General features: G+C 34.7%; 3 protein-coding genes across 4 annotated transcripts; 1 reads left to right on the top strand and 2 right to left on the bottom strand.

Annotated features, from left to right (window-relative positions):
* Positions 1–47: 47 nt before the first annotated feature.
* Positions 48–2,350, bottom strand: LOC18034997 (F-box/kelch-repeat protein At3g23880). The gene is made up of 2 exons (XM_006422463.2): positions 2,198–2,350; positions 48–1,663 (listed from the first exon to the last, which is right to left on the bottom strand). Exons 1-2 carry the CDS (start codon positions 2,231–2,233, stop codon positions 548–550), a joined length of 1,152 nt encoding a protein of 383 aa, XP_006422526.1. The 5' UTR covers positions 2,234–2,350; the 3' UTR covers positions 48–547.
* A 3,767-nt stretch (positions 2,351–6,117) lies between these two features.
* Positions 6,118–10,260, bottom strand: LOC18034727 (DDB1- and CUL4-associated factor 8). Of its 2 annotated transcripts, XM_024179207.1 has the most exons (6): positions 9,759–10,260; positions 9,094–9,345; positions 8,785–8,928; positions 7,681–8,433; positions 6,639–6,963; positions 6,358–6,505 (listed from the first exon to the last, which is right to left on the bottom strand). In XM_024179207.1, the coding sequence occupies exons 1-6, from the start codon at positions 9,891–9,893 to the stop codon at positions 6,459–6,461; spliced, it is 1,656 nt and encodes a 551-aa protein (XP_024034975.1). In that variant the 5' UTR covers positions 9,894–10,260; the 3' UTR covers positions 6,358–6,458. The 2 variants fall into 2 exon arrangements, with proteins under 2 accessions (XP_006422524.1, XP_024034975.1); XM_006422461.2 differs by lacking the exon at positions 6,639–6,963 and having other exon boundaries at positions 6,118–6,505.
* A 1,815-nt stretch (positions 10,261–12,075) lies between these two features.
* LOC18034700 (pentatricopeptide repeat-containing protein At2g17033) lies at positions 12,076–13,905 on the top strand. The gene is made up of 2 exons (XM_006422459.2): positions 12,076–12,466; positions 12,740–13,905. The coding sequence occupies exons 1-2, from the start codon at positions 12,179–12,181 to the stop codon at positions 13,805–13,807; spliced, it is 1,356 nt and encodes a 451-aa protein (XP_006422522.1). The 5' UTR covers positions 12,076–12,178; the 3' UTR covers positions 13,808–13,905.
* Positions 13,906–13,914: the final 9 nt, after the last annotated feature.

Below are 13,914 nucleotides of genomic sequence, written 5' to 3'. Positions count from 1 at the left end.
GAATATTGCAATCAATTATACAAGCAGAAAGATCTAAAAGCCTAAGTCCTAATATACTGCCAAAACAGAGAAGAAAGCCAGAGCCATTCCACTTACATCCTCCATAATAGAGAACTGACTTCAAGCACTGAAAAAGTGGCAAATTGCAAACCAAGGATAACATGTTTCGAGACAGAAACAAGTTGACATACAAGTCAAGAATGTAATCAAATTTTGGTCATGGTTCAAGGGCTATGCTAATGCAATCATATTAGCAATTAGAATACACAAATATAGAAGACATTTTGATAGATGCCCTCTTCTAGGCGGAAAATATACAATGTATGTTACAGAGGAAAGAAGCACTAAACTCAGATAAACTGAATAATACCAGCATCGATAGAGGAAGACGAAGAAAATATTTACCCACAATTTGCAAACACACTAGAGAGCATCCATCTCCACCGTTGCTGGATAGACTAGAAACAAGTTAAGAAAGGTCATGTAAAGGAGCAAGATTCCCCTTTGCAGCAGTAGATGCCCGTTCTCCCCTAAGCTCAAGGAAAAGTCAACTTCTACTCAGAATCAAAGATTGAGACACAGGTTCAATTATACTCTCCACAAAATTCAGCACTTGAATTGCATAATATGGAAGGTGGACTCCAATGCACTTAAATGTGTCACTGTGTGGATTGTAGACAAGTAAACCATAGCCACCATGCCGGCATTCCCCTCGTATAAAAATTTTACCCCGCTCCGTAAACCCCAGCGGCCACCAAATTCTCTGAGGTTTTTCAATTGTGTATAATTTAGTCCAGGACTCAGTTAATCCATACTCCTTCATCACCCATAACTCATAAGAACGAAAGGTGTTATTAGGAATGGTAGCAAAAACACAAAGATATCCATCAAAAACATTCAAATACTTATCAGCATCATCAGTGGACAGGTCATATGGCATCATAACTGTTTGGAAAACCTCCTTGGCAAAGTCAAACGAGACTATAAGCCAAGGGCAGCTATTATCATGATAACAGCTGAACCGAGCACACCAGTGTACAGATCCGTTTAGAAAGACGGAAGAGTTAATATGACTACGATTTATCTCAATACTCCGAGGGAAACCATATGCAATATTTTTCCACGAATTTGATCTCAGGCTGTAGACCTCAGCATCTGCATTGACAGAGATGGTTACCACTTTGAAGTCATCAAGGTGGCCGCTTACTGAATTGACACCAAACCCAAGGTACCGAGGATTAAGGGAGGGTCTGGGGAGTGTCATATACTTTTTGATCAAAGGATTCCACAAATAGATGAGAGAACGGTCAGAACCATTGCTGCAGAAACAAAGCACACCATTACAAGACCCAACAACATCCAGATCTGCAAGTTGTGTACGAAAGGGGGGATCACAAAGATCCTCAAACTCCTTGCACTTTGTTGAATAGAAGCCCAGATATGAAGGGCTGATACCATGTCTAAAAAGAAGAGGACGGGGATTTCTCATGGACTGATTAAGATGGATCTCAACAAAAGTCTTGCTGGTGAGTAAAGTATTCCATGATTTGCAAACACACCGCAATCGTGCAAGATTCTTTACCTCCAGTCGCAAGAAAATATCAATCATGACATCTTCTGGAAGTCGAAAACTACTGCACTTCATCTCTCTATCTCCACAAATCTGAAATATCACAAAAAAGAGAACATTAAATGACTACATTCCCTTGATCAATCTTCTTTCTAATCTAACTGCACCAGAATTTGTAATTTGCAAGTATTGGAAGGACAATATGCCGTGTCGCAATTAAACGATTTAAAAATAAAATTAAAAAAAAAAAGATTACAACTTTCAAGTGTTTCTCCACGAGATTCCACAACAAAAGATCATACAATATGATGAACCCATTAAATCAAATAAACCCCAAGCATGAGACACAATATGATGCCTGAAATTATCAAGCTAAAATACCCAGTTGGGCAAAATACCATCTTGTTACATTAATTAATCAAGTACTTTGCCTTCTGCACTTTTTTTCCTTTTTAATAAAAATGAAAAAGAAAACAGAAACTTTTTGATTCCTTCCTCAAAAGATATGATTATTATATAAGAAAACACAAAAATATAAGATTAAGATTCAACAGCATGCAAAGCGAAGTGTAAAAAGAAAGAAAAACTAAAACAAAGTCAAGTATGTAAGTGTGAGAAAAAATTTACCTTTTCCATATGGGTATGCATTAATTTGATTTCCATTGAATTTTCTGTAGATTATTCACAATTTCAAGTGGGGGTTTAAGCATGCAAGAAGCCAAGAACAATATGGTGGTGGGGTTTTAGAGAGAGAGGGAGGGAGATAGTGGGGAGGGTGTGTTTTATTGGAAAAAAAGGAATTGACTGTTGTCAGAAAACGACATCGCTTTTTCAGTGCGATCTTTTTCATTGTCAACCGTGGTCGGCCAAATGTCGTTCAATTTATCAAACGCCAAATCGGACGATAATTATTTCATAAACGACATGTCGTACAATTACTCTTCAGACGAGTGACAAGACAATCACCAATAATTGGTATGGCGTGCGACAAGAATTTATCATACATAATATTTCAGAGTGTATTTTGAGGGTTTCTTCTGTACTTACAATCACCAAAGCTTTCGAAGATCCATTTCTTTCCTTTTTTTTTTTTTTTCCCCTCAAAGATCCATTTCAAAATAAAACAAAAATAATAGGATCCTTTCAAAAACTAAATTATAATAAATAATCAAGAAAGCTTTCTAGATACGTTAAAATTTTGATATATAGAAACATCTAAATCAATTTAAAAAAAAATTTTTTTTTTTAAAAGCCTTAATTTGTCTTGAAAAGCACTACCTATTACCCATTCTCCGTGAAGTCAAATTCTCCTATATTGGAAAAATAAATTGTTCAACAACATGTCAAACACCATCAAAATAAGTAGATTTTTAAGGGCACACTGAATAAGTGAATGTTTGGTTAGGCTTCTCTGCTAGCCAAAAGAACTTTTTTAAACCCAAAGTTTTTTTTTTAAAAAAAAATTAAATTATTTGATTGTATTTGTAATAGAATTTTTGAAATTTAAAAAATTATTTTACTTCTATTTAGAGAAGCTCAAAATTTGGGCTTCTCTAAATAGAACTTTTTCAATACGTATAAAATTTTGAAACACCCTAATAATATTTCACTAATTCTAAAAAGCCTTAGTATATATACAAAACCCTACACAACAAATATTTCTCCACTCATTGCTATATAGTATGGAAATATTTGAAGAGTAAAATTTCACATTCTAAAATTTTATCTCAAATGATAGGGCGTGTAATATGTCATTCATTAAGTGGATAATAATTTTTCATAAATTCTGAATTAACTACATTATCTCAATAACTAGTAAATGAATGCTTATTTGATATGAAATTTAAGAATAAACTTTAAGATGTGTAACACTAATCATAAAATAAATATTCATATTTTGTAAGTTAATTAATAGAATTGAAGACAAGTTGTACACCAATTAATGAGTCAATTAGCATCATACTAATCATTAAACGGAACATAAACAAAACATTTTGTCATTATAAATTGACATACGAAGTTTGTCTTTAAATTAACGTGACACTAATATGACAATATGATTTAAAAAATAATGTGACAGTATGGCATGATATTATTATGAATTTTCATATGTTAAATTGTTTCTCATTTGATTCATTTATCATTATTAGACCTCCTTTGATTCATTTATCATTATTAGACTTATTTGATTGTTCCAATTAACTTCTAATTTTTCAATTTTGGGCTATTCTTTTTTCTTTTTTTTTTCCCATTTAAAATTGTTATAATCTACGAACATATTTCAATTAGTGTTTAAGAAATATATATCTACACCCACTATCATTTGTAGGAACGAAATTTATATGAGTTTTGGAATTGATTGTTAAAGGCTCCAGCCCACCACCAAACAACAAGTCTTAATGACATTTTACACTTTGCATCGATCGATTCTATTTTAGATGAGGTAATATTTAGAATCTTAGGAAGGTTTCAGCGATATATTTTTTCATCTCTAATTTTAATTAATAAAATGAAAAGATTACTAAATGATTAAAATGATTTTCAAGTTTATAGTGAGTAAAAATCTCTTTACTTATCTCAAATTTTGAAAAAAAAAACTAATTTATTAAAAGAAATCCAAGACTTAAAAGGTTACTAAAAGATGACTTTATCGTTTTGTTGTTATTATTATTACTCTCATAATTATAGGAGATTCAACCATCTACCTCATTGATGAGGGAAGGAGTGCCAAACAACTTAATTAAGGGCCAATTTAGGATTGTAGTGGCTTATGAAATAAGCAACTTTTATTATATAAATGAAATAAATTATTAATTCAAAAGGTAACTTGGTGTTCGGTAAATTATTTTGTTACTGTTACAATGATTTTGAAAAGTAGATTATATGTATATAGTAAATTTTATTTTTAGAGTTTTGTTTTATTATATAATAAGCAAAATAAACATAAATTTTTATTGAATTTTATTTATATATCAGATTTATGAAAAAATAAAATATAATTCTCCTTTTATTAAAATATAAAAATTATAATAAAATTTTTAAAGGTGTGATAATTTATTTAATAAACTGTTTATAAGGTAACAACTTCTTATTTTTACTTTTAGAAATTACTGTCAAAAACTCAAAATAAACCAAAAATAATCCCTTACCACCTTCTGATACGAGCATTCGCCTCCTCGACGTTCCCTTCAATGGATCTGAGTATGGCCCCCCTCCTGAGGTTGGAAACATCTGTCAGCTCTCGTATGAAGTCCTGATACAATTCTTAGTTGCCTCCGGAAACCTTAAATTGTTATTCAAAGAATCATCATAGACATTATTAAAAGTGATGTCTCCGGCCCGGCTTGTATTGTGTCTGACAAGTTCTTGGGATGGACGGTTGAAGTTGCCAATGAGCTTGGAATTTTTCATTCCGTGTTCTTAGCTGGGGCTGGTTACAGCTTTACGATAGACTTCATTTCTCTGAACAATTTGCAGAAGTGCAAGGCTGACGAGGATCGTGAGTTCTTCATCCTGCCGGACTTTCCTGAAGTGTCCACTATTGAATCATCGCAACTCAGGTTTGATCTCAAGTTAAATGATGCCACTGAAGCTTTGTCGCTCTTTTGTGAACGTCAGTTCTCGCTCTGCTTATGCTCAGATGATGTTTTATTGAATAACATTGATGGGTTGGGAGACATTGGCCTGACATATTTTTGCAGGAAAATGGTAGGGAAACCTGTATGGATGATAGGACCAGCTTGTTCTTCGGTGAAAAAAGATAGGTTGCAAGCAAACTGATGGTCTATTTGCATGGCTTGATCTTCATTCTCCATGCCCAGTTCCGTTTGTGTTTTGGATCACAGTAACACCATTTTACCAGCACAGATGAAAGAATTAGCACTTAGCACTTGGCTTAGAAGTAAGTGGCAAACCATTTTGGATCACAGTAACACCATTTTCGATCACAGTAACACCATTTTTTCTCACAAACCAACTGGTGCATTCCTCAGCCAATGTGGCTGGAAGCCTGGAACTCAGTGCTGGGAAGTTTGTATCAAGGGTACCAATGATAGGATGGCCGCTAATGGCAGAGTAGTTCTTCAACTCGAAGATGCTGCAGGAAGCCGGTGTCTGTATAGAGATTGCAAGAGGAAACCAGGCTGCAATCGTCATGCATGATGATTGTGATGGGAAAGACAGAAAGGAGAGGAGATGAGAAGAAAGGCTATCAAATTTAAAGATAAATTGGAAGGAGCTATAAAAGAAAGTGAAGGTGTCGAGGGATCTTCTATCAAAGCTACGGACAAATTCCTCAATGCAGCCGTCAGAGAAAGCTCAAGAGACAAGTCCGGTTCATTTCGAAGTTCCCTTTTTTATAAATCCTGAGCGCACATCATTATACAAGCTCAGGGTGCGAAACCTGTTCATTTTCATAAAGAATAAAAAACCCGTTTACCACAATCTGAAGCAATTTCAGCTACTATATATAACAATTGTGGATCGATTTAATCAAAAACACAAATTTACTGACTGTACACTAACACATATCATAAATCAAACTCGGATAATAATATAGAAAGAATAAACAATAAAAGCAAACAATTGTTGTTTGACAACAACGAACTTGAATATTAAATCGAATAATATGCAAATGACAGCATCTTGGCAAAGTTCCAGTCAGAACATTTTTAACTTGACTACTATGTTATGTACAATTACTAACATTTTCCTTGGGCAAAAAGATTGTCCCAGCAGTCCTCATGGATCATCATCTGAAGATCCATCACTATTGGCATTGAATGTCAATATGAGCTGTAGAAGTTCCCGACCTGCAGCTGAGTTTTCGTCATTGTGCTCTGGACTAGTCCTTCGCCGTTGCAGTGAAAATAATTGCATCATCAGGTCCTCAGGTGAAAGTACATGGTGCATCCAACGGGTAGCCTTTGGTTTGAACTGGACACAAATGGGAAAATTATAAGTCATCATCATTAGAGTCATCACGAACTCCAACAAGATTATCAACATTGTTATTTTCCATTAGCAACTCCATTGTCGTCATCAACACTGTCGTCATAATATTAATTACCATCAACACCATCATCAACATCAAGATCAACGTCATAATCATCAAAGTCACTGTAACTAATAGCTTCTTCATTGCTTTCATCATCATTATCGTTGTCAACATTGTCATCTATATTGTCGTCGTCGTCGTCTTCTTCATCGTCATCACTATCAACATCACCACCGCCGCCGCTACCACCGCCACCACCATCATCATCGTCGTCATCATCAAAATCATCATCGTCATCGTCATCATCATTGCCTTCGCCATAAATATCATAAAAATAGTAATCACCATCGTCATCGTCACCGAGTGCAAACCAACGAATGTGATCAGGTATCAGGACCTTTTCCAAACAACAGCAGAGAAATTAGTTCCTCTGCTGCACACATATATCATGCACAGTGGCTCTTGTAGCCCAATCCACGTATATTCATTTATTAACATCACATTACCAAGGTTGACATAGGATTAACCAATTCTACACAGGCAGACTCAGTGCCAATTAGGCATCCATATTCTAATAGCTTTCCAACCATCTACATAGTCTAGGAATACCAGAGATCTTTTTCCATCTACAGCATTTTGATTGAATAGAAAGGATTGAATGCTGATTTCTCTAACATAATAATCACTAAAGTTTTGGCTTTTGCTCAAGTGCTAAGGTCCATGTGAGAAAATCATATGAAAAAAATTCTGAAAATGAAAAAAAGGGGGGCCAATCTTATAGGTTGTTCTTATTTCTAGCTTTAAGATGCTATTTACTGTTGATTTTCTATCTCAACAGATATGAGACTTTGATTCTATTGACGAGTAATTATTGTGGTTAATTAAGCTTGTTGCAAGCAGAAGATAAGATGAGGATATGCCTTATCTTTTCCAATTTCATGATTTCAGTAAAAGGCTCATGGGTCCACAAAGCAATATAAATTCAACATCTTAAACTGCTTCCAATCGCTCAGAGTTCAAACTATTTCACCAACCGCTCAAATAGTAAAATAGAACAAGAAAAATTTTGAGATTTTGACCACCGATAATCAGCTGAATAGATAGAAAAGCATACCTGTTCAATGTTTGTGGGCAAAGTAGCTCTATCCGCAGCATTTGGTGTCAATATCTTGATGTCACTTTCGATTCCACTGCTAGCAAGTACCGTGGAATGAGGATGAGGCTCAATACAGTTTACCACATGCCTATCTGCTTCGATGACACGAATGAGCTCTCCACCTTTTTTCTTCCAGATAAATATCCGACCACAGTCAGAACCACTGACCACATATTCACATTTTGGCCCAAAGAAGTTCACACCTTTCACGGTCACACAATTTCTATGCCCTTTATAAACTTGGGGAGCAATTCTAACATCAGTATTTGCAGTTGATGGAGATGCTGCTGAAGTATGATCAGATCCCATTTCACTTGCCTCACTTCTGGTAGACACCGGCGAGGATGGCGGTGGATTAGGCCCCAATCCCATGTCCTGTGTAAATAGATAGATGAACTCATCATTGTAAGATACAAGAAGCTCGCTCTGATCCGAGAAGGCCAAGCCTGTTATTCCAACTTGCTCATCACCAATCAAATTTGGAGGACAAAAATAATCTGCAGGTTGACCAAAATCAGTTGAACCATCCCACTTATATTTGCGAATGTCATAAAGTCGAGTATACTCATCCGATCCAGCAACTGCAAAGAGGTTGGCATTTCTCGGATCAATTGCAATAGCATTTAGATTTACTACTGTCATATAATTTCTTCTATCGTCAATTGGACGGCATGTAAATAGTTCTGTAGCGGCCCCAGTTCTCAAATCAAACTGTAAGAGCATCAAAGTGTCATTCCAGTGTATAGTTAAGCAATAATATAAATAAGAGTAATATCAAACTACTAGAGTAAAAGTTCAGCAGAGGCAGTTGACTAAGAGGGGATTCTGATTGATGCAGACATGCAGTTCACTTTCAGCTATTTATTTGAAAATTGGTACGTTGGAAGGAAAATCATTATTTAAAAAAAAAAAAAAAAAAAAAAAAAACTTAACACCTTCGGATATTTAACAGTTTTTCTCAATGACCAACTGTTTAGGCACGTCCATGCCTAACAGTATTTTTCAACAAGGAAGGAACAGCAGATCTAATAATTAAAACTTGCGAAAGGAATCAGAACTTACGTGTTGTACCAGTCCATCTTCACCACATGTATAAAATACGTGAGGGCTACCAGGTTCAATAGCCAACTTATGTGCCCGTCCCTGATGTTTACCTAGCAATTTTGTCTCCACTCCACCACGTTCCAGAATTTGGGCATGGCGAACCTAAAAGAGAGCAAAATGTTACACACAGCATAGAGAAACTATCACTGACACGGAAAATCTTTCATAATGAAATCCATTACAACAGGAATGATATCAATGAATAAAAAGTCATATATTTTATCCTATTGTAAGTTAAATTCCTTGCTTTTAAACAAAGAAAATTACCTGCCCATCAGCAGCGCAGGTAACAATACTCCGATCATCAGTGAATGGCATGATCTTTGCTTGGAAAACATTGTCATTATGACCAGAATGGAATGAAAGTTTGACACGCTCGGTTTTCCAATCCCACAGTATAACCCGCCTGTCATCAGATCCTGATATCAGAATGTCACCATCTGTATTGAAGCTTACAGTGTTCACACAGCCTCGGTGCTTATCAAGCTTTGCGTAAATACCAAGTCGAAGAACAAGATCCTAAAACACAAAACAATAGTAAGAATAAAGCTTCGAGATTTAAACTTTGAATCACCTGCAATATAAATCATTGAATTAATATTTCTTTCAAGTTTCTTTGTCAAAAAAACAATAAAAGAAAAAAAACCCGGAAAGCACTTTTCAACGCTACCAAAATCATTCTCAAATGCGTCCCATATATCATGTATTACACACACTACAGTTATAAAAGACATTACTTTTTTATATTATCACCTAATCATCAATCAATTATATTAAATAAAAAAGATTGCAATTATTCTAATTCTACAATCAGGATGTGCTCTATATTACTCAAAACAAAATATAATTATAAAAGGAATTACTTTTTCATTCAAGATTTTTTTTTTGGAAAGAAAAAGGGGAATAAGGATATCCTTGAACGAGAATAAGACCTCGGAAGCACGGCGACGGAGTGCGAAATTCCGGGTGGAGAGCTGGCCGAGTTCGCGTAACCAAACATCAACCAGTGCCTTGTCCACGCTCGTTCTTGCTCTCTTGTTATTGTTGTTGTTGCTGGCGTCGTCCATTCTCGAAATCTAAAACAAAAGCCCAAAAAGAAAAAAAAAAAAAAAAGAAGAAGAAAAGAAAAGAAAAATTAAAAACAAATTTGTGCGTTTTCAGTTTTGTTGAAGTTAGATGTGGCAGCAACAGTGAAGGTAGATATCTGAGCAAGTCTACTGGTTTTGTTCATGTCTTCATGATAATAATAAAGAGTAATTTTGAGAAATTTCTCGGAGGTTTTCGTTTTCACTTTTAAAATATTTTGAGAACTTTGGGTTCGTGTAACATCGTAGAGAAGACACTTAGAGATGGCCTACGGCCCGCGGGTTCACGGGCACGGATCCGTTCGGCACGGCTTGTCCATGCCGGGTTTAATTTTGAGTGACGCTATTGGCACCCTCTATATCTCTTATGAAACTCCTCTTGTTCTTTATTTATAAATTTACCCTTTATATTTAAATTATATTAAAAATAAAATTTATCAAATTAAACCCACCTATATTTTCTTATTTTTCTCCATTATAAACTTATTAAATCTATAAAATTTGAAAAAATAATGAATTGTCATAAAATAAAAATTTGATCTAAATATAAACAAAGTTTTTTATAGGAAATATAATTTTGTGAAGTTTGTTTACTTAGACAATTTTTTTTTTTAAAGATTCGCATACATGTCTTTATTTATATACCAATGCTATTATCTACTAGAAAAAACAAAGACAAATAGAGATAAAAATTATAAATTCATGAATATTATAATTAAGAAGAGATTGAAAGTGATTTGAAATGGAAGAAGGACGAGAGAGATCGCCTAATAATTTTTTTTTAAAAAGTATCGATACAGGGATTTATTAAGAAAGTACAACAAATAATTGTTATTTTAAGAATTAAGAAGAATATGTACAAAAAAAGTGGTTTAAAAAGAATGTTAGAGGTGTGCTAATAGTCCAACTCTTAATTTTTTGGCAATGGGCCTATCGGGCCATGTCAAAATTTTAAATTTTTTTTAGGGTAATTATCTACCTATCACTTGTTTTTTTAATTTTTTTAAAAATACATAAACTTTTTTTTTGCAGCGCTCCACCTAAAATTAATATTTTTTTCAATAGTCCACTCCCGTTATAATACTGTTAGAATTTTATTGACATCATAAGGATAAAATTATCAGTTCACAATGATATTATTTGAAGACAAAAGTTGATAGGTGTAATTATAGAGCTGGCAAAATGGGTCATCGGGTCGTGTTCGTGTCGTGTCAGCTTCGTGTCGTGTCAAATTTAGGTCGACCCAAACGCGACACGGAAAAATAATCGGGTTACCCAATAACCCGTTTAATATCTATATATTAAACAAAAGCTACATAAAATATTTACACTTTGTCATACATATGTATGCACATACATACATACATACATACATACATCCATACATACATACATAATTTATCAATATTATAAAATATACATATGTACTAAAATATTACACACACTATTGAGGTTTTAATTATATATATGTAAATAATATTATATATCAATATTATAAAATATACATGTCTACCAATATTTTATTCATTTATACTATTAAAGCTCTAAATGTATTTAAAATTTTATAAATAAAATATTGTGTCTATATTCATCCTTTTAAAGAATAAAAAAAAATCTTAATATTTGAGTTTTGATGACAAGAATCTGTGAATTATTTTAAAATAGAAAATATAATCGGGTCATTGATCGGGTAAATGGGTCAAGAATTTTAACCCTAACCCGACACGGAAAAAAATCGTGTTGACCCGGACCCGACCCATTTAATAATCGTGTTAAATTCGACGACCCATACCCATTTATTGGTGTCGTGTTCGTGTCGGGTAATCGGATCGTGTCAAATTTTGCCAGCTCTAGGTGTAAAATAATATAACTTCAAGTGGAGTTCAGTAAAAAAAAATTAAAAATTGTGTATTTTAAAAAAAAATACAAAGAAAAGGTGGTTGGTAGATAATTATTTTTTTATTTGGGAATAAAAAAATTATTTATATAATATTTCGTTAGTTCCCTTAACAGTTTGAAGACGGAAGTGCACAAGTGGAAAATAATATAATTTTCAGTGGCGTTTAATAAAAAAATAAAAAATTATGTATTAAAAAAAGTAGGAAAAAATAAGTGTTAATTAGTTAATTACCCTTCTTTTTATTTCTTTTTCTATTTTGTTATAAATAAAATAAAATTTTCTCCCGAGGTCCGAAAAATCAGCCTTTCATTGTACTTTTACTCGTACATCCAACGGTCTTAAACGTAGCAACGCTAGGAAGAATAAAATGATTAGTAGCCTCCACATGCGTATCCCGCCGCCGTGGAACAGCCGCTGCTGCCGGCTCCGTCAGCAACGGCTAACATTAGTTCAGTGCCTGACTGCAAGGTTAACCAAGCAAGGGCAGCGCTTCCTCTCTTCTCTCGCACTCGCGGTTACCCGAGACTCCAAAGCGGCAAGCCGTTTGATAAGCAAATTTGTGGCATCATCACCTCAGTTTATAGCTCTCAACGCCCTCTCTCATCTGCTCTCCCCTGATACCACCCATCCTCGCCTCTCCTCTCTCGCCTTTCCGGTAAGTCTGTGGATGCATTTGGGAATTGCGATGTTTTTTTGTTTCCTCAAAGCAAGGTTTGCAGAAGCGATTTGATAAAAAGAAAGGCACTTTTGGAAAAAGCACTTATCAAGTGCTTCTCTTTGAATGTTTATTTTATTTATTTCATTGCTTCCGTTTAAATAATTTCAAACCAACATAAGTGTTTTAACTATTTGAAATGGTCAGAAGTGATTCTCTTCTTTCTTTATTACGGGTTTGTATTATAAGTGACGGTACATATTTTTGCTGCAGTTGTACATGAGAATAACTGAAGAGTCATGGTTTCAATGGAATCCTAAACTAGTTGCAGAGATAATTGCATTCTTAGATAAACAAGGACAACGCGAGGAAGCAGAAACTCTAATCCTTGAAACCCTTTCTAAGTTGGGGTCTCGCGAAAGAGAGCTAGTTCTTTTCTACTGCAATTTAATTGATTCTTTCTGCAAACATGATTCAAAGAGAGGATTTGATGATACATATGCTCGCTTGAATCAACTTGTTAATAGCTCTTCCTCTGTTTATGTGAAACGCCAAGCTTTGAAATCAATGATCAGCGGTTTATGTGAAATGGGCCAACCCCACGAGGCAGAGAATCTGATTGAAGAGATGAGAGTTAAAGGACTCGAGCCGTCAGGTTTCGAGTATAAGTGTATTATATATGGGTATGGAAGATTGGGGTTGCTTGAAGATATGGAGAGAATTGTTAACCAAATGGAGAGTGACGGGACTCGGGTCGATACAGTTTGTTCGAATATGGTTCTTTCTTCGTATGGAGATCACAACGAACTATCTAGAATGGTTTTGTGGCTGCAAAAGATGAAGGATTCGGGAATTCCATTCTCAGTAAGGACTTACAATTCTGTGTTGAATTCATGTTCCACAATCATGTCAATGCTACAAGACTTGAATTCGAATGATTTTCCACTTTCCATATTGGAGTTAACTGAGGTTTTGAATGAGGAAGAAGTGTCGGTGGTGAAAGAGCTGGAAGACTCATCGGTTTTAGATGAAGCAATGAAATGGGATTCTGGGGAGACAAAGCTGGACTTGCATGGGATGCACTTGGGCTCAGCCTACTTTATAATATTACAGTGGATGGACGAGATGAGAAACAGGTTCAATAATGAGAAGCATGTGATTCCGGCAGAAATTACAGTGGTTTGTGGATCAGGAAAACATAGTACCGTTAGAGGAGAATCCTCGGTGAAAGCTATGGTTAAGAAGATGATGGTTCGAACAAGTAGTCCAATGAGAGTTCATAGGAATAATATTGGTTGTTTTATTGCCAAAGGACATGTAGTTAAAGACTGGTTATGTTGATTGATGAACCTATTTTGCAGTAAATTCCTGGTAGTTTAGGTTGAAAAGCATGTCAGTAAATGCTACACTTCTAACTTGAACGTCACTATATATTTACAAAGTATAAT

Source organism: Citrus clementina, unplaced genomic scaffold, assembly GCF_000493195.1.
Source record: "Citrus clementina cultivar Clemenules unplaced genomic scaffold, Citrus_clementina_v1.0 scaffold_8, whole genome shotgun sequence".
NCBI lineage: Eukaryota > Viridiplantae > Streptophyta > Magnoliopsida > Sapindales > Rutaceae > Citrus > Citrus x clementina.
This window is presented reverse-complemented; position numbering and strand designations above follow the sequence as displayed.